This window comes from Zonotrichia albicollis, chromosome 1, assembly GCF_047830755.1.
Source record: "Zonotrichia albicollis isolate bZonAlb1 chromosome 1, bZonAlb1.hap1, whole genome shotgun sequence".
Taxonomy (NCBI): domain Eukaryota; kingdom Metazoa; phylum Chordata; class Aves; order Passeriformes; family Passerellidae; genus Zonotrichia; species Zonotrichia albicollis.
Genome location: NC_133819.1, coordinates 15,476,989 through 15,498,186, shown reverse-complemented (window position 1 = coordinate 15,498,186; position 21,198 = coordinate 15,476,989). Strand labels below are relative to the sequence as shown.

The 21,198-nt window shown below is 44.1% G+C and overlaps 1 protein-coding gene across 8 annotated transcripts in view; it reads left to right on the top strand.

Annotated features, from left to right (window-relative positions):
- The window catches only part of JCAD (junctional cadherin 5 associated), a 62,583-nt gene extending 41,784 nt beyond the window's left edge, over positions 1–20,799 (top strand). For 6 of the 8 annotated variants that reach the window (XM_014270088.3, XM_074532863.1, XM_014270093.3 and 3 more), the window contains 2 exons: positions 1,615–1,976; positions 8,289–15,884. In XM_014270088.3, the coding sequence (XP_014125563.2) occupies positions 1,675–1,976; positions 8,289–11,991 (4,005 nt within the window). In that variant the 5' untranslated portion in view covers positions 1,615–1,674 and the 3' untranslated portion in view covers positions 11,992–15,884. Of the gene's footprint in view, positions 1–1,614; positions 1,977–8,288; positions 15,885–15,922 lie in introns of those variants that run through there. The other 2 variants (XM_014270101.3, XM_014270106.3) reach the window with 2 other exon arrangements.
- Positions 20,800–21,198: the final 399 nt, after the last annotated feature.

Below are 21,198 nucleotides of genomic sequence, written 5' to 3'. Positions count from 1 at the left end.
CCTTGGGCGAGTGCTGTGGACAGTGTGAGCAGTGCAGGGGTAGCTAACAGGTTCCTGGGTGCCTGGAGCTGCACACCAGGCTGGCTCCACAGCTGGCACAGCATCCAGGAGTCAAGGTGGGTTGGGCACTGGATAGGCAAAGAGTGGCTATAACACATGGAGTGCTGCAGCACAGAAACTGGTTTATATGGTGTGCCAACACATCCACTTCTGTGTATGTGTAGCCTGAGAGATTTAGTACTAATAAACATGGAACAGCCATCTCAGTAGTTGCTCCATTTCAGGTAAATCCTTGTGAACAACAGGAACAGACCTTCTTCCTTTCTTCATGCCCAGGAAGAGCATCAGAGACAGTGTATAAAATGTACTTTTGTTATGATCTTTGCAGAGACAGTCTCCTCTTAAGCAGCTGCTAGTGCAGGGCTCATGATCCTCAGGTGGACCTGCTGCTACTAAGGACACACAGTACTCACTAGATGTGTAAAATGAACTCTTCATGCAGGGAAAAGAATCTTGTGGTTATATTTTACATAAATCTATTTCTGTGTGTTTTGTGTGTTTTACCTTTTTATCCACCTTTTAAACATTTCTTTCTTTTGTTAACACAGTTCAAACAGGGAGGAATGTATCAGGATGGGTCCATTGTTTTGTACAACCTTCAGAACAGAACGTTACCTTCCTTCCCCACTTTTTAAAACTCTGGAAGAATGGGTATTCTATAATTGCCATTACAAGCTGTGAGAGTGGTATAGACAACAGAGACTGTTTTCAGCCAGCTAATTCAGTTTGCTGGATCTGTGCTCTAGTCAGTACAGAATTGAGGGCTGTCACTGGGGAAGAAAAATCTTGACCATCCTGTGTCTTGCAGATCCTTGAGACACAATACACATGGGCATCACGTGTTGTTTATAGTCATGTTGCACAATGGAAGTGTGCTGTAAAAACAGCATACTTGAAATCTTAGGTTTTGTGTTATTCTAGCTGAGGATTGCAGCAGACCAATCTAGGGAGAAAAGAAAGTAATCTGTAAAAAGGACTGTTTAGCTGGAGTATTGCATGATATTACCTGGGTTTCTCATGTGGTTGCATAATTCATTTTTGTTCTTATGCATATTTCCTCCTTGTTCATGTGAACATTTCTTTTTAATTGGAATATGCAGAACTATGGGGAGAGGCTTATTGCTTTGTAATCCACCCCCTCCTCCTGCAGCAACTTAAAACATAATACAGAGCACACCTCTCCATGATTGGAGAAAAATAGTTGTCTAAGGAAGTGCCTGCTCAAGTTGTAGGCTTACCTCCAGTGCAAAGTTTTTATTTTGAGGTCGCATTAGTGAAACCTGAAAGCTGCAGTCACCAGTGAATTCTTGAGTGAAAGGGACTGAGTCAGCAGCAGCAGCACAGCATCTGCTGCTTGGCTGAGTGCAGGGAGGTGTATTGTCTAGGGAAGGACAGCACATGATTCATCAGCATCTGCATGCACTTTGCTTCTTCTATTTTATTAAGAGACTGAAAAACTGAGTAGAGGAGATGAGACTCCTAGCTTCCTGAGCCTACCAGCTGATCAAAGGGACCTTTTCTTGTCTAAGTGGCCTTTTTGGTTGTGTTTTGTAGTGATGGGTCCAGCTGGAAAGAGCTTTCTGATGGCACAGCTGTGAGTGAATCCAGCACAACATGTTCAGTGTGGAAGACCTTCTGATTTCTCATGGATACAAATTGTCAAAAAATCCCCCTGCTTCATACGAGAGCAGATACGATGGATACCGGCATGAAACCACGGGGAGCAGATCTGCTCAGAGACCAGCACTGAATGGGATTGAAGCAGAATCCAGAGCTGGGGCCTACAGCAAGAGACCTCTGGTGAAAACCAGCTCAAGCAGCACTGAAAGCAGCCATGGGAGCCAAGGGAGGCAAGCAGGTCCTGGTTACCACCATGACCTTCAGGGTTTGTCCACTTTTCATACTTCAGAAGGGGGGTAAGTTTCAGCATCATGCCATGGCTTTGCTTTCTCTTTCTTTTGGTCTTGACAGATAACTAATCATGACTCTAACCCTTAACACCATCTTCCTGTGATCCTTTCCTGCTCCCATCCCAGTAACCATTTCTGTTCACTGGATGGCCACATCCAGTGGCACATGCATTCACCTTCTGCTAGAGAAAGGCCTTTGGGAATACAGGGATAATGGGAAGTGGCTGAGTGTGGGAAAATATGTTTTACTAATGAGAAAGGCCTTTCTGATGGACTTAGGAAAGCTTAGTTCCGGCACAGGGGGAAAGAAAAAGAAAAAAGTCATCCTTTTCTTCAGTTTGAAAACTGCACCCTGCTTTTTCTGCCACTTACACACCCAGGTTTTCCTGTGGATTCAGCCACATGCAGCTCTTGGTGGGTGATCCTACATTCATTGAAGACTTGCTTGTTCTCCGAAGGCTGCTCTCGTGGAGTAAACATGAGAGGGTGCCTGTGCACTTCTTTTACAAACACCTCCAAGCCAGTGGAAGCTGTTATTGTCACTCCAGAGAACGTGCCTGTGCAGCCATGGCTTGCTCAGCACCGAGTACGTGCACACAGGGCCGGGGCTGGCTGGGCAGGAAGAGCTGAGTGTACACAGCAACACTCAGCCATTGTTCTGCAGCTATTTGAGGGCTGCAGATGGACAAAGGAAAGGGGCTCGAGCAGGACTGGAAGCCAGCCCAAGTATGACGATGGTTTGCAAGGAAAAGCCCCTTCCTTCTGCCGAGTGGGCTTGAAACTGAAAGCAGGGCAAACACTGTCACCTTGGGAGCTTGTCCTCTTACAAAGACCTTCAGTAACATGTGGCAAAGCCATGTGTCCCCTTACTCCTGGGCTTGTCTGCTCTTTCCCTTCACATCTTTTCCCCTTGCAAGCCTGTTTGCCTGGAGCAGGAATGGCTGCTGGTTGCCAGTTAGGATAATGGGCAGGAAGAGATGTGAGCCCTCTAAAGCAGTCATAGGACAGCAAGTCCTGAGGAAGGTCTCCAGGTGGAACCATCCATTCTAGAGAAGGAAGGACAGAACACAGATGTAAGGGTAATTTGGAGAGTCCTTTCTGGTGTGTTTTGGATGAAGTAAACGGGACAACAAAAAAAAGTGAGGAAAGATACTGAAAAAGAATAAAAGGGAAGAAGGTTTTGAAACAGGGGAAGAGAGTGTGCAGTGGTGCTGAAGCTGATGCTCAGTTTAGTGTGGAGAAATACTGTTGTGAAGAGGATCTCACTGTGTGAGGTGGAAGCAGCCACAGCACTGCTGCTCCTGCAGCCTGTTTGTCAGAGCCTGTGTGGGTGCACAGGGGTTTGGGAGGGCTGCTGCCTCCCTGCTTCCCATTCCTCTGGTGCATCTGCAGGGGCTCACACATCTGCCCCACATCTTGGATATGGCAGAGATATCTGTAATTGCTGGCCTTGGCAAGATATCAAATAATGCTCTCTAACAGTTTAAACATCTCTTCCTAAATGCAAGGGGTGGGACGTGCCAGTCTACAGCATAGTTAAATATTAATCCTGGTTTTTAAAAGTGGCTTTTCCACATAACATAGGGAACACAACCCTGGAAATGGCTTTGTCACACTTTCATAAAAATATAAATATTTTCTTGCTATTACTGCTACAGCAAGCTCTGATTCCCGGTGAGCCTACTGGGAACTGAGAACAAGGTACTAGCAGCTGGAAAAACCTTTGTATCATCCCTTCCTTGCCATGCCTGGGAGTGTGGAGTGTCTCTGGTGTGGAGCATGACACAGCCATGGCTGGGCTGGGAAGGGAGGAGGGAGCTCTCCAGGCTGGATCCAGGGAAGCCTCAGCACTGCAGTGCCTCCTGTCAGCTCCTGAGCCCCTCTGGGTCCCCTCCCAAGTCACAAGGCTGCCATGTGCATGTGAGCTGCTCCAGAGCTGGAGAGAAGATACCTGTGGTGGCCAGCTGGGTGTGCTCATGCCGGTGACAGGCAGGCCATGGTAAGCTCCAGCAGATGTTTTGATATTGCTCTTGGTTTCTGGACTGCTCTGGGAAATCAGCTTCTGGTTCAGCTTCTGGGGAAGTGCTGCGCGCTGCAGAGACCTGGGGACAATTGGGGCCCAAAGAGAAGATGAATGACCACCCAGGGAGTTTCTCTCTGGGCTTCACAGGCTTCCTGCCACCTTTCTTGGTGCTGCTTTCCCTGTTAGCACAGGGCAGGAGAGGGCCTGAGCAGGCTGTGTGTGTCCTTCAGGGGTGGTGACAGTTCCACAGCAACTCTGAGCAGGGCTTAGGCTCCTTGTCCAGGGAATTATCTACACCATACTCCTGTTTACACCACTGATGTAGAACTAATCCTCTCCCATACACCGTGGAAGTGGGTGATGTTGCCAGGCTCGTGGCTGCCTTTGCAGGCAGGTTTGCAGGGCTTGTGGTGTTTTGTGATGGCAGGGGATGATGCTGTTGTCTCTGCTTATTGAGGTTGTTCTGCTAATGAAACCTTGTTGAGCAGGGTAGAGGCTTCATAGCCACTGCTCCTGCTGCTGGTGAGGGGAGAGTCATGCCCCAGTGGAATGGGGAAGGGGTGTTTGGCTCCATCCTATTGTTCTTCAGCGACAGTGTGAGGGAGCAGATGGTGGGAGGGCTCTCCTGGCTGTCCTTGCTTAACTGAGCATTTGAAGCCCACACAGTAAAGGTTTGGAAGAGGAGACAAGTCAAAAAACATGGGAAAGCTGATCCTATGGGTATAGATGAGAGTTCTCTGCACAGAATTCCCTTCTGATTCTGTTCTAAGTAGAGAGAAGAGGCACTTTGCTTAGTTGTTTGTGTGGGAGGAACTGTTAGTAGCAAGCAAATTTAGTGATAAATAGATATCATTAATGAGATCACCTGCTGGAACAATTAGAAAAGTATATTGGTGTTTTCCAGTGCTGGGTCTCAGAAGAGTGTATGTGAGGATAGGATCTCAAAATAGAACAGAAGCTGCCAGCATCCAGAACAGCCCTCTGAAAATTTTTCCACCTTGCTGGCTTTGTTAACAGTGCTCTTTGTGGGGCACAAAGTCTGTGCCCGTGCCTACAGCTCATGCAGGATGAGCTACTGAGTGCCCAACACCTTCCACTTGCACGCTGGCAGCCAGCAGCAGGGACAGACATTGCCTACATAGCCCTGCAGTGGCCTCATTCTGCAGGGCTTGGACTTGGATGCCTGTGCCATGCTTCTTCACTTTTGGCCCCATTATTGCATCATGTGAGGTCCTGCTGGTCCAGCATCACCCTAGGGGAAAAAGGCAGCTTCAATCCATGGCTGTGAGCGAGACAGCTCAGTGAAATGTGGTCATACAGCCAGTGCAGCTTAGACTTTTGGCCTCATTTCTTGTAAAGGGCTAAAATTCACAGAAAGCTAGAAATAGTTTTGGGGGTTTTAAACCATTTTAATTAAACTAACTTTATATAGAATCAATTCAAAGCATTTTATGAGAGCAAATGTGATACTTGTTAGAAGCAGGCCTGTTAGAAGAGAGTTCATAATGTTACAACTCATCTCCTTGATCCCTTGGGACCACTCTCTCCCTGGAACTTAAATCTCCACAGTTGGTGCCACAGGACTGCTCCATCCTTGGCTCAATCCTCCTCCCAGCTGTCAGGCACGTGGAAGCTGCTGTGTCTGGGTGTGCATTTCATTGTGCATCAGCACTGGCACATCCTGGAGAGACACAGAATTGTGGAGTGGCAGAGTCAGAGATGAGCTGCTGCACACAGGGGCTCTGAAGTCTTCTCTCTAGTGATATGCACCACCTCACCTTTGGTGAGGCTGCAGTGAAGCATTTTAAACTTGGGGAGGCTCTTGGAAGTTTCCCCTTCCAGCACTTGATGGACTGCAAGAGCCAGAAGTGCCACACATCCAGGAGGGAGGTGCTCTCTGCTGCAGCTGTGGCCACAGGCAGGGTGGTGGTGCTGTGCCTGCCTACCATGGCTGCATGCAGGTGTGCAGGAGCTGCTCTCCATCACTGGGAGCAGAGGAGACTTCAGGATGGAGCTGCACTGGAGGCTCCTTGGAGCATCCTCTTCCCTCCGCACAGTGCAGTGTCATCTTCACAAGTTTACAGGGTCCCTGATAGAGGCTGGCTATGTAAGCACTTCTAGTGCCTCAGCCAGGATTTAGAGAGACAGATACTGCCTGTCCTATGAGTAATCTTAGAAAGGATCAGGTTTAAAATGCTCTAAATGCCTCCTTTTAAATTTCTTTCTTACAGTCTTGTTGCAATGATGTACAAGTTACACAATGGATTGTATCATGTTCTAAAGTTCATTACTGGAGCCTAGTTATTAACGTTTAAAAATAAATTTCATCTTTTTAACAGCTTTTAATAAATGGAGGAGCTTGCTTTCTGTTGAAAAGGATTTTGCGTTACTTTATGGTTTTTTTTAATGGTGACTTAAGCTTTTCAACATCACAGGATATTTAAAAATCAGAATTTTTAGGTGCTTTTCTAAGAGACGCTACCACTTAAGCAGGAATCATCTCAAAGAAGTCTGATGGCCTGTGCTGAGCAAGATGTCAAACTAAATAATTCTAATGATCTCTTCTGATCTTGGACTCTACGACTGTACTTCCTGCAATTTCTGTAGACCCTTTTACAGTGATGGATAAAATCAATCAGAAAGAGCAAACCTGTTCATTTTCTCCTCACTCTTACTGGACCCTGTTTCTCCCCTCATTTTGTAAACACAGATACAGATGGTGCCGTAGCAGTATAAGGATGAGATGAAAAGGTAGAAAACAACATTTGTTCAGCTGTATGTTTCCACATGGAAGTTTTTGTTGTTACCACAGTCGCTTCTGATATAGGAGGTGTCCGTTATATTTCATTGATTAATGGAGATGTCTGTTCCTTCTTGGGGTTCAGCAATCAAACTGTGTTTCATGCTTCAGAGGCAGAACATTTTGTTCAGAAGCTCAATCTCAATCCAATTGAATTAATGTGAACAAGATGCTCCTTATCCCAGTCTGGTTTTTAAACTTTTAGACTCATAGGATGAAAGTAATATACATAAAAGAAAATTGCTGTGGATATGCATGGCTTAATTTTCATTCTGAATTTTGACTTGTATTATGTCTTCACAAAGTCCTATTTAAATAGATCATTTAAATAGATCATGTTTTTAGTAAAAAAGAGCCAGATGACGCTGTTTATATACCTTGGGGTGCAGGGAGGAGGAAGAAATTCTTGGGTTCTATCTACATACTTGTCCTATTTCTGTCAATTTTGATTTTTCTTTCCAGTCTTATGCTGGTGGCAGCCACATAGTGTAAAGGCAGTTATATTGTTGGACACCTTAGGTACAAGAATAGCAGAGTGCAATTCAAGTAGAAAATTAATTATTTATATAGAAGGGTACCAATTTTGTTCTGCAGCAATGTATAAAACAGTTTACACTCTGTTCAGAACAGACAATGAACCTATTTTGTTCATGTAAATCTGTGTTCTGAATTTCTAATCTGCAATGTCTAATGTCTTTCATATTTCACTGATGGATTCTTTTATTTAAGAATTTTATACTTCTTTTGAAGTATTTTACATTTAAAATATTGGTTCCGTTTTATTCAGAAGTGTGTTGATACATCACCGTTGTTGTGACATGTGTCATTTAATCCAAAGCACCCTGAAGAAATTTGTTCCTCAGAAAGATGAACAAGAATCAATTCAGGAACTGACATGTTTAATTTCAGCACTTTTACCAGGATGCAAATCATGTTTCTTACAGACTATATCTTATGAAATCTTACGATATAGACACCTACCTGTTCTCCCTACCTCTGCTTCTTGGAATTCTATTAAACTTGAATACCACAGTAGTCTCCTTGACATCTATAGATTTTAATTTAGCAGGATACAGAAGTAATTTAAGACAGTCACTTCTGGTTTTAGAATGGTATCTTAGAATCAGAGGCTGGTCTGTGTTGGAAGGGACCTTCAAGATCATCTAGTTCCAAGCCTCCTGCTGCGGGCAGGGAATTTTCTGATGTCCATCAAGGAGAGCTGTGCATGTTTGCACAGCAGGTAACTGTGTGCATTTGTCTCTCTTTCTAACATCTTTGCATAGCTAACAACCTGTCAGAAGAGCTTCTTTCCCTTCCTTTACCCATGTTAATTGACTGACTTTTAAATCCTCTCATTAAAATTGTCATCTGGTTGCAAATAGATTACACAAAACCCCATTGGCATAACTCATCATTTGACCTCCTAATGGCCTTACCCATGGTAGAAAGAACAGGCACCTGTGCACACTGCCTCTGACACTGCTTTTTTTTCCAGGGCTTATGACAGGCCTCATTTAGCGCGGTCTTCCCAGCCCAAGAGTGATAAAGATCTGGCCTACTGGAGAAGACGAGGACAGGACTTCAGTGTGCTACTGGGCTATTCCCAGAAGGCCAGTGTGGAGATGAAAGGCCTGGCTGCATCCCCCGGGGCACCCCGGCACCCCAAGGAGAATCAGCTGAAGGTGGGCTCGGGTGCAGGGTATGGCAGAAGAAGCGGCTTGCAGGAAAGCTGTGAAGTGCCCAGCGCCTGCAAATGGCAAAGTCTGGAAATAGAGAGCTGGAACCAGCCAAAAAAGGTGGGGAGGCAAATGTCTGAGGGTGACAGGGAGAAGCTGCTTCAAGAGCTTTATTCGCTGACCCTGGGAGACAACGTACTCAGCACCCAGAGCAGGGGGAAATCGCAGTCCTTGCCAAGGGTCCTTTCACCTGAGAGCATGCGGTGCGTGGAAATGCCCTCCCTGACCAACAGTAACAACTCACTCAGCGTCACTAAAACCCCCTCCTATCCCCCAAACAGACTGGGTGTGGAACCTGCCAAGCACCATGGAACAGGAGGCAATGTCCTTCCCCTGGTGAAGCCCAAGTATGGGAGACCTCTCAAGCCTCCATCCTATGAACTGAAGCGGCAGACTAGGGCACCTGCAGAAACTGTGGTTTTCCAGGACCACTACCAGAAAGAGGAACCTGTCTCCTACTTAGCCAAAGTCAATGAGCCAAGGCAAGATGCTGGCATTCCAGACCCTGGTTTGGAGCCCCCAGTGTATGTACCTCCTCCTTCTTACAAATCCCCACCTCACCAACACGTGACCCCCCGTTCCCCCAGTGAAGTGCCTAAAACCAACCCGTGCACCAGCAGTGACCCACAGGGTCCTGCAGAGCAGGTTGTCCCCTGCCAACGACCAGCAGTGAATACTTTTGAAGTGGGGGGTGACCCTTGCAAAGACAACCATTTTCCTCATGGGAAGCAAAGCCATGCAAGGCGCCCTGCTGACCACCTGCGTTCCGTTCAGTACATTCCCTTTGATGATCCTCGGATACGACACATTAAAATTGCACCACTGGAAGGTCTGCAGGGCAACTCTAACCACACTGAAAATGCATGTAGTCCCAGTTCTGGTGCTTTGCAAGAGAGAAATCTTGAAGTACAGTACAACAGTGCCTTTGTGGATGCATCAAACTTGTCCAGTTCTGCGAAGGGAGAAAGAACTTCCGACAGCTCCCCACATAGCAACAGATGGTTGGCACCATCCATCCGAGATCAGGAAAACTGTGCCTTGCCAGACCAAAGAGACAATTGTAGAGCAACTAATCACAGCCCCCGCAACGAAGCCAGCACAGAGTACACGAAAGGCAAACTTTCTGTAAGAAATTCACATATGGACAACACCTGTGAGACTGTTACAAAAGTGAAAAAGTTTGAACCTGGAACTGGGATGCAGAGCAAAAAGAGTTCAAAGAAAAAAATGAATGAAACTATATTTTGTTTGGTCTCTATCCCAGTTAAATCAGAATCCAATCTGCCAGATACAGATAGGAACAACAACATAACTCAGAGCCCTGATAAGAATAGGTTTGATAACAATGGAGCTTTGCAAGAACAAAGTCTCTTAAGTATGTCTTCAACAGACTTGGAGTTACAAGCGCTTACAGGAAGCATGACCAATAAAAATGAGTTACAAAAACAAGAGCTGTGGAGACCAGAAGAGTTCAAACAAATGAATGACCTCAGATTTATTCAGCCTACAAAACACAGAGAGCTCAAATATTCTGGCTCCTGGCCAGGTGATCAGTACAAAGACCAGCAGACACAGACAAGTTTCTCTGAAGAACCTGAGAGCCCAGAATTTTTCCATGGTACAAAGCCTGGGAAGCCTGATAGTAGCAAGCAGCTATCTCCAAAACTCCCAGGATGTACAACATCCACAGTGGGGGCAAAACAGACAGGGTCACCTTCTGATGAGAGAAGCTGCAGACAGAACAGTTACAGTATGAAGGGCCAGACTCACCTCAGCCAGTCTAGCAACAGTGCATTTTCTAGGACTGCCACCTCAGTCCTTAAGTCTCCCTCCCCAAAAGCCCACCAGAGCCAGCCTGTGCCTGTCCAAGAGAGGGAAAATGGCCTTCTTTCCAAGGGAGATGTAGTTAAGGGAGAACCAGGTGCTCCCTGCAACAGTACAGAACCATTTGGGCAGTTTCTGTTGAAACCTGTAAGTCGCCGTCCCTGGGATGCAATAAGTGAGCTAGAAAGTTTTAACAAGGAGCTGCAAGGGCAGGAGGAGAGCACAAGCAGTGAAGAAGATTTGGAAAGTGCTGCAGCTCCTCTGCAGGCAGGTGCCTTTATGCACAGGAGGGAGTCCAGAAATGAGAAATCAAGCCAGGAGCTAAAACATGGTGGGAAATCAGAAATGGTTGTGCCAGAAGTGCCTGTAATTAGGCCAGGAAGGGTTAAAAGTAAGTCTGAAAGTTGGAGCATGGGGACAGAGCATGGTGGCGAGCTAAGATGTGGTGGCTCTCAAGGCTTCTCAAAGCCAGGAGGGAGCAGTGAAGGAGTCAGGCCAGCAGATGGAAGACTGATAGAAATGGGGATGGGGGAAGCCAAGAGCAGAACAAGCAAACAGCCAGTTCATGAGAGCCCTATCAGAAGAGTTTTGTCCAGTAGCTCAAGTAGTTCATGTCACAGTAATCCTTTCAATAACCCTGTCTTGCAGGAGATGAGTGAAGACCAAAATTACCTAGACTTTGTTAAACTGAGCAAAGGTGCAACTCCCACAAATGATAGGCTATTAGAGAGAGGGTCAGGAGTATGTTTGTCACTAACAAAGAGGAACCAAAGGTGCTCTGAGCCAGATTTGAGGTCAGTAGGACTTGATGTGGCCCCAGAACTTGGTGCTAACAACTCTGATCACTCTTCAGATGCAAATGCAGTGGAAATCCCTGTGAATGAGTCATTGCAGGCAAGAGCTGCAAGAATTTTAGGTATAGATATAGCAGTGGAGTCTCTCCTTCCAGGTGACCAGGTTGGGCCCCACCCAAGCACTAGCCCCTCAAACAGTGCTCAGGACTTTGAGTCATCAACAATAGGGAACACAGTAAGTAACAATGAAGGAAAAAAAGAAGATTCTTATGAAGGCAGACGAAAGTGTGGCTGGACAGAGAGTGCTCTCTTTGTCAGAGCGGGAGGGCGATCTTTACATCCTGTTGAAAGCCAGGCCACTCTCCAGGAAGCCAATGCTAAACCACTGGTAACTGAGCAAGTTCTTGAACAACCTGTGAGTCCCAGCCAAGGTGAGGACCAAAACTTGGTTTGCAAGTCAGCTGCCTCTCAGCATTCAGAAAAGAGAGTGAGGAGCACCTCCAAAGTAATAGAGACACTCCAAGGCAAGCTCACATCCCCACCCAGCCGGACTGCCATGGATCGCTTGGTGCGCATGAAGGAAGTTGACTCTGTGTCGCGCATGAGACGCCTGAGCATTAAGAGCGCAGACTCGGGAGAGGAGGTGGATGAAGAGAAGCTGTCGAAGGTACCAGAGGAGAGAGGAAGCAAACTGGCCAGCTCAGGGGCTGTTTCCAAGCGTGTCATCTCTCTCAGTGAAAATGGATGTTTAGGTGGAATGGACAAGAAGAAGATCGACAGAGATTTTTCGTTAGGTAAGACCCTGTTAATGGGAGATCCAGATGGGTACTCGTTTCTTATGTAATGGGCATGATCAGTTTGCTTATGCCCACGTAATGCTGCTCAAATAGTAACAGGCTGTAGGAGGTACTATCCTCATCTGGGAGCCACCCACTTTGCTCTCCTTGTGGAAAAGATGAGTGTTCTCTGGTCCCATTTTAGGAATTGTTACTGTAAAACTCACTTGTGATACAGAAATTCATTCACAGAGACTGGAGTGCTCCCTAAGGTCTTATCTCTGTCTAATTGTTTCAGGGAATGGCCAGGCTCAAACAGTGGAGTTCAAAGACAATCACTCTAATGCCAGTGTTTGGGAATGTGTGGTCATTTAATCATAGCTGTTCCTTGAATGCCAATTTTTTTCCTTCTCTAATACTTAAGTAGACACATACTATATCATAGTTCAGAAGAAACTAAAAATAAAAATCTGATGGTCTTCTATGAAGCCTCTGGGAAATGGCTGCATAGAGGGGCCTGGAAATTCTGTCTCTCTCATGAATATTTTCCAGATCAGATGTTGAGAATAACTATTAACCCCAGGACAAATGGAAAGTTGACTATTTCAGTGAACACCTTTTTTTTTTTTTTTACTATTTTTTGGTGTTTCTGATCTCTCTCTAAAGCATGTAAACTTGTGTAGTCCATATGCATCCCCAAAGTAACATGAGCAGTTTCCTCTCTGAAACAGTTTTCATTTAGCATTTTTTTAACAACTGAAAATCAGTTGTTGCTATAGACCTGTGTAAAGGGATAAATCTCCCAGGCCACCTGCCTAGTCCATTAAATAAATTGGAGTGAGCAAACATAGAGTGTGAAAGCTGTTAAATTAGTATTAATCTCCTCCTTCCTTTTTCCATCCTGTCTGTTACAGTTGACACTTTGCCTTGAAATCTGCACAGGTTATTCATTTAACCTTATTGATAAAAATTTATTCACAGTTTTCCAGTACAGAGGGACTGAAATTAAATTAGGTATACTTTAAACTGGACTTACACAATTCCAACTGAAAAGAAATGCTTGTATGAGTTCTAAGTATTGACTCTTGCAGCCTTGAAGCCTTTTTCTCCATGTCTTTTTCTGTATGCCACATCTTTGTCTCTCTCTGCTCTGAACTGTATTTCTCCAGACCAGATTTTTCAAACAGACTGATTCAGCTTTCTTGTACCCATCAGGTCTGGTCTGCCCCACATGCATTTCATATGCTTTCCTCCCTTGGGGTTTCTGCTGGAGTGAAGAAAATAACTGTTGTGGTGACATGACTTCAGGGATGTATCAAAACAGATTGTGTGCGTTTTATTGGAGAGTTATTCTGCAGTAAATTAGGTCTAAATTTATCTCTCTTGCTGACAATGCCAGGCTTATATTCTGCAGTGTGTTCCCACTGCAGCAGCTCCCTCTCAGCCATAACAGCCCTCCCCATGTTTGGATGGCATGAATGTCCCTTCCTGCTGTGCATGTCCAGGGTGACACACATGGGGTGGGCAGGTGGCTTCTGGCCTCTTCCCATCCAAAGAGACCCTGATTTGTTGCTGGCCCCAAAAGCTTCACCTTACAGGGTGACTGTAAATTCATATTTGTAAGAAGGCCTGATGTTGTGTCTTCTTCTTTTAAATTTCACTCCAATTTTCACAATAGCTTATTGGTACCATTGAAAGCCCAAATGAGAATTAATCCTGAAAAATCATTGTATTTGATGTTTTCAAAGAGCAGATATTCCATTCTAAAAGGCCACTCTATTTGGAGCAAGGTAGGGTGATGTTAGACTTATAATTGCAGACTGGGCCTGTCACAGAGGCTGCAGCCCTTAGCAGAAACAGGCTTTCACATGTATAATGTAGCTTGGCAGACGAACAGTCATCTCAGAGCAAGAGCCCTGCCAAAACTGAGTGCAAGCTCATCTTACTATGCAAATACTGCCATTAGGAGAACATCTCTAAATGTTCCCAAATGCATTGGATGTCTTTTCTCCTTTGCTGTTTGGAGACATGAGTCTGCTAATCTGGCTTTGTTTCTGTAGAGAGCATTTCAAATGAGCTTAACCAAATGTTGAATAAGCATTTCTAGATCAGTGCTAGAACTCCAATGTCTGTCCCCCTCAAAAGGGTGACCTGGCCTGTCAGTCTGGCACTTTTGTGTCCTTGGTTTAGGTGCTGAGGGCATGGGTAAACTTTCAGGGAATATACTGAGCCATGCAGAGGCTCCATGTCTTGTGGCCTGGCTTTCTCCCTTCCTCCCCACCCCTGTCTTGCCACTCCCTGAAACAGTGAGCACCTGAAATTTTGTGGGGAATTCTGTTAATGTGAATGTGTCTGGCCTTAGGAAAATCAGGTTTCTGAAATGCAAATCCATTTTTATTCTTAGGTCAACCTGTCACAGAACACTTCAGAATTTTATGTTTTAACAGTTTAGATGGCAAAATATTTATGATTTAAAAAAATGTTACGGCTTTAGAGGCATCTTCATACACCATCAGTGCATTAAGCTTAAAAAGATGCAGCATTATCCTAGAGAACACTAGCCCTCAAAAACTTTATTTCTATTGTTTTTTTGCATTCACGTGGTGTCTGTTTGGAAATACCAGAAAAGGCATAGCAGAAATCAGAGGTGTTGCTGGCACAGACTCGTTTCTTGGCTGGACTAGCAGCTCCAGGAGGGTGGGCAAGAGAAGTGATAAAAGATTCTGCAACACAAATCCACCCACTGGGGCCAAATCCAGAAATCCTTTCTTAGCCAGTTCCCCCTTGACGTGAGTGTGGATGTAGCAGATGGACACTTGCACATGGGAGCAAAAATTTCCCTGGAGGATTTTTATGCTTTTTATGTTTGAATGAAGACCTTCACTCACATCAACACAAAAGTCCCGAGGATGAATGTTTTACTCCAAAGTGTGATATTTATGTGTGGAATTATTTTCATGCTCAGCTGTTTAAATGTGAGTGCAGTGGGAGTACAGCCTACGGGAGGGACGTTTAAGGTTAGCGCAGATTCCCAGGTTGTGTAAGAGCAGAAGCAGCACGCGGCAGCACGGCTGCAGTGCCGGTTTGTCCGGGCCCTCTGTGCCTGCAGACTCCTCCCTAGGTAGCCCTGGCTCCTACATGCCATGACCGTGCACATCAAGGGCAAGCCAGGTGTCTGCATGATGGCACTGGGCAGGCAGAGCTCACAGGGCAAAGCCTTTTTGTTGCAATCCTGTCCCAGAGTGACAAGGGTGAAGGAAAAGGCTCATGTCTGCTTACTACGTGGCCAGCAGTGGGATAAATCCAATTAAGAAATCTCATAGACGAGTGTCCTCAGGGATTTGGGAAAAGGAAAACCAGCCTATGGTATATCCTGTGAACTGGCAGGAGGGAGGCTGGAAGTGAAGAAGAGTGTTGGCAAGCCATTTCAGTGCTTTGGTGAAGAAGGCTGAAACATGAGCTGCAGTTTTGCAGACTGAAGCAAGACAGACTAACCATAGTGATGCAATGCAGCTGTGCTTTTCTGTTTTCTGTTGAATTAATCTGAAATGAAGGATTTGCAATCAAATGAAAAGACTCTGATGACTGCATGGCACAATCACTCCTTCAGTCTGCCTTACACACCCTGCTAGGATGCTTAAAGCATTTACTAGTCCTTAGTGTTCAGTACAAGGGGGAGAAAATGGTATGTCTTTTTCTTCCTGTCAAAGCACCTGAAAACTGGAAGCAATCACTTAGCATTCAGTTTGCTTGTTCCTACCTACCCAAGGCCTTCCCAAATTCTGTCTTCATGCATTTGGTCAGAGTTGTTCCTGAATTATAGTGGTAAAAGCACAGAATTTGGGTCAGGAATGTGATATGTATCTTTAATGCAGCAAGCTTTATCAGCTCTCTTTTTTTAAATAAAAGCTAGGGAAAAGATGTGTCATTTTCACAGCCAGAAATATTGAATAGATTTCACAATACATTATTAATAGTGTTTTCTTGGTTTTTTTCCAGATACATATGACCCCACCAAAGTTGAAAAGGTGTGAGATTAATGCAGAGGAGAATAGAGAAATTTCTGCTCTACTAAGAATGTTTCACTGATTTTTTTCTGGGTGCTTTTTGTTTGGTTTTTGTTCTTTAACATTTGGGAATTGTCTCCATTTGTGATGTTCATGGTGTACTGATAATGCCTTTACCACTGCCACTAGGAATTAGCTATTCATGTCTGAGACTGTTGTGAAGATCATAGAAAAATGACTTCTACATTGGAACCATCTGGCTTTGTAGTGTTTAAGACAATACCTACCATTGGCAAAGAGTTTTCATCTGAACTTTATTTCAGTCTTTAGCAAGGATAATGAAACGCATCAAGTGAGGTGTTACATTGGTGTAAATGTAAACGTGGGAAATTTGTGAAATTATTTTTAAAAGAATGTGAATCTATAAGCTACACTTCTAAGTATCTACATTCTAAACTTTGTTTAACTTAAGGGATTTTTGGCCATAAGTAGAAAGTGCTGCTGCACTGTGTGGGGGAAGGAATGTGAAAGAATGGTAGCAAAGACTGATTGTGAAATTCTCTCTGACTTCCAGAGTTTGAACTTACTTGGATTAAATACTTACTTGCCACCTATAAAGAAGAAAAACAAAACCCAAAAGCTTCTAAAAGATGGAAGACTTTTGTAGTACAGTGTACAGAACATGTAATTATAGTAGCTGGCAACTGTTTCAAACCAATGCAAAGTATACCACTGGCTGTTTTGCACTCAGTATTACCTGTTTTTGTTTTGCTGTTTAGAAATTCTTTATATGAAAGAATAGTAGCTGGTTTAAAATAGCCCATTTTAACAAAGTAACTATATTTCTTGTTACAGAATACTGTCTATTTTTCTACGATGTAAACAATTGCTAACAAGTGGCAAGTATAAAGAAGTATTATTATTATTATTATTATAATTATTATTATAATTATATTTTAAGAAGACTTATTCCTTTGAGTGAAGGTGCCCCAAGCAGATTTCACTTATATATCTTAATGCACACACCATATTGCCACTTACTTGGTAGTGCTACCTTATTTTGCTCTGAAAAAAAGCCATCTATCTATCTATCTATCTATCCATCTATCCATCTATCCATCTATCTATCCATCCATCTATCTATTTACCACAGGGTTAATTTCTAATTTTTCCCACTCAACCCTTGGATTGTTCTTCTTGGAGCCACTTTCTGAAACACACTGAGAACTCTCCAGGCTGGTGCTGCTGCCATTCCATTCCAGGGACGCTGATTACCAAAAGTGGGTTTGGATCTTTGTCCCAGTGTTGCTGAGTGGCTCAGATAAAATGCCTGCTTGCTTTCTTATACTTTGTTCCCTTTTACAGATTATGAGTTTGCATTAGGCCAGTGCACAAAAGTAAGTAAAACTGGGTTCTTCTTCCCTGAAGCCACCAGGTGTTGGTGGGAAGAAGTTCAAGTGTCTTTTTGATGGCATTTAAATACACGGCTTTAAATATATTTTATCTGCACACACAAATGCATGAATTACAGAATTTATAATAAAGCCTATGCATTCTGCCCTTTGATCCTGAATTAGCCTGCTAATTATCTGTGTCTTAAAAGCCTTTATGTCAATTCCTGTAAGTTTTTTGTAAGTACCTGTGTACTAACATTTTTCTGATGACTTGTTCATGTACTTCACCAGTCTATTCTCTTGGCCTTTTCTGGGTTTTAGCATAATTTTATTTTTTAAAATCTTGTAATTTCTTGAAATATTTTTTCCTAAGTCTGTAATTTGGAAAGAACGATCGGGAAAAACACTCATCCTGTGTTTTGGCAGCAAGAGTTTCTTGTCTGTAACACATGATTCTGTTACATATGGACTATTTAAAGCTTGCTTGAAAAGAAAATGTGGTGTATAATTTATTTTATTAACTCTTGCACATGCTGTGTAGCAATACTTGTTGACAAACTGTTCCTACCACTCTTATATTCACCTCTCTTCATCACCATCTAGGACATCCAGGGACTTGTAGATAGCTAGAAAACATATTTCTCCCCCCAGTGCCTCCCCACCTGAATCCTGCCCATAAAAAAACAGTTCTGAAAGAACTTCATCCACTGTCATCTTCCTACTAACCAGCGAAGCTGAGATGCATAGCAACTAATTGAAAGTTTTAGTTTAACCTTGATTGCAGAAGAACTGTAAATTGTCCCATACAAGCATTGCTATTACCTTCTGTTTATGTCTACAGGGAACAGAAGTGTTCTGTGCACTTTATTTTCTTCTGATAGGAACAGGTTTATTGATTCTACAATGTGTCTGTTTCATCAGTTATGTCAAGTAATTACTTTTCCAAAGCACACAAACATGCAAGATCTTTAAAAAAAAAAAAGAAGAAGAAGAAGAAGTGGCGAGAGGCACAAGTATTAACAATATTGCAGACAAAGTTTTATTGATCAAAACCAAAAAAAGAATACCTAAAAAGTGGGTAAGCTTTGTTTTGCAGTAGTGTGTGACTGACCAGTGGATGAAGGAGCAGAAATGTATTCCTCTAACAGCATTGGTAGTTTCATTTGATACTATGATACAGACAACTGTGAAATCCATAGGGTACAGTTTTCTCTGCAATTCTGTCTCTGTTTCTACAGTGTCAATACCATGGGTCAGCTATTGGAATGGACTGTATTGTACCATAGCTGAACCACCTTTCCAGAAGTCTTTTGTCAGTTTGCAGTCAACAGAGAGCTCCTTTTATGCCAGACATGGTTAAAAACCAGTAAATGGGGATTGCCAGTGCCTGTCTCAGTAGGTCCATAAAACTGTCTTGGCAAGAGCCCTCACTGGTAATGGCAGCAGCAGGAGCTCAGGGCTGAGCGGGTGCAGAGGTAGAGGATGCAGCAGGCTGCTTCAGTGCCTCGTGCAATGCAAGCACAGTGAAAAGTGAGGAACTCTGCCTTTATTCTAGAGAGAAGAGCAGAGCTAGACCTCAAAAATTGTGTTTTTACAACGTGCTGTGTATCCAGCTCGTGCTGCTGCTATGCTGTTATAGCTGAGGAAGCTGAGGCTGGGGGAAGATACTGTTTTCATGAGCAATCTCAGAAATTCATGCAAAACCCCCCCAAACCTGACTGGTCCTTACATTTAAAAAAATGTTTAATGGGGACACTCAGGACCGGGACGGCTAAAGAGGACCTGCCAACTCCTTCCCTTTATACTGTTGAAATCCAGAAGGGACAGTCACATCCTGAGGGGCTGGTACCAGTAACAGCGGCTGGTGGCAGGGAGATAAAATCGAACACGACATTCCAGGCTCCTATCTCCTATATGAGGAAGAGAAGCCACCCGTGAACTCCGGGGCTGCCGAACGGCCCCGAGCCTCGCGAACGGGGCAGGACGGCCACTCCCGGTGCGGCAGAGGCGGGGGGACCGCGACTGGGATGGGGAGCGGGACTGGGATCGGGGCTGGGATGGGATGAGGAGCGGGGCCGGTATGGGGAGCGGGGCTGGGGTGTGGAGTGGGACTAGGATCGGGGCTGGGATGGGGAGCGGGGCCGGGCGGGCTCTGTCCGGGGGCGGTGCATCTGGGAGGGCAGCGCGCTCCCTCCTGCGGTTCCCGAGCGCCAGCTGGAAGTTGGTTTCCCTGAAGAATCGCTGCTGGCGGGCCCCACGCCATCCTCCTTGCTAGAGTCGTCTGGAACTAGACAAAGTGAGGTCTGAGCAGAGCTCTTCAGTTTTTGAAGTGCCACCACCACAGCCACAGGAGGGGATGGGAAGGCAGAGGAGGGAAATGCCTCTGAATGACCTGAGACCTCCGGTGACAGAAATGCCCGGTGATACAGTGCACCTGACCACGCATCACTCATCAGATATTAACTCAGGAAGCCTTCCCCAGGCATAAGAAGGGCTGTTGTATTTCATATCACAGGTTTGTCTTTATTGAAAACACCAGCATCATGTATCAAAACCATCAAGTTTCCTTGGCTCAGCTCCTGATGTGGGGAGCAAGTCTTTGTACTGAAACATCCAATGATTCCAGGAAAACAGGAAGGACAGCAATGCTTAAATTTGTAAAGTCACAGAATTAACCTCTCACCCTTAAAAAATAATCATTCCTATCAAAGCTTATTTAAGGATAAATATTGGAATTTTGCAAAATATTTCTGTCTAGTATCACAAATCAATATAAATAAGTAGAGTCAACATTCTATTGCCTTTTCCACATGAACAGCCAGCCAAAGATTAGGTTAAAATGTTGATATGTTCTTCACTGCCTTTTTTCAAAGGACAAAAAACAAACAGTGGAGTGATTAGAAGAAATGCAGAAATCCGATGTTCTTGCATTTTAAATTATAACAGTTCCTGCAATTGCTAAGTGGGTCCTTTTGTCCAACTTCAAAATCTGATAGGCAAGTGAGAAATGAATCTTTACTTGGCAGGAGCCTTCAGCTCAAAGAAGACAGACAAAACAGTGCTAAAAGGAATGGAGAGAACTGACAGCTTGTTAGACTTTTGAATGTTTTGTGTGAAGCTGTCCTTTTGGAAGACATTGGGATTTTTTTGGTTGAGGATCAAACAATCCCCTAATTTCCCTCCACTGGCAATAAGCCACAGTGCTGGAGCCCTAATTTACTGGAGTGGGTTTTAATTACAAGTGGAGTCTACAAAATTTAGACTTCTATTCTTCTACATAATCCAAATAAAGGTTCAAGCTGAAGATTTCATGAGATGATGAATATATCACTGAATTAATTAGAAAAATTGGAAAATTGTGATTTCTTATTCAAATTTGCAAGAAAATGTTCGCTGTCCCTCCCCTGTGGACTAAATGACACCTGTTTACCATCAATTCTATTTCCAAAGAAAAAAAATTTCAAACAAAGAAAAAGGGAAATCCTGATATCAATAGCAAAGCCCAAACCACAGTGCTACCTCCCACCCATGCTGAAAAATATGTTTGCAATATGGCATGCAGAGCTGCACAGCAGGGAGAGGGTGAAGGGAACTTAAATCAGAATTGACCGACACATGGCTGAGATTAGAAATAGAAATGAAATTTCCCAGCCAAGAGAAACCACAATAACATACATATTATAAAATGAAGGAGGAACTTTCTACCCTTAACAGCCACAATCTCAGCTTTCTTTAGAGCTCTGGATCAGCAGAGAAAATAATCAGAACCATTCTTGAAAGCCATTCCTGACCTGGAAAACAAGAGGATATGTGGGCTAGACAGTGAATCAGTATCCATGTATCTTTGTCCTTATACAATACAGATAATTCTCCA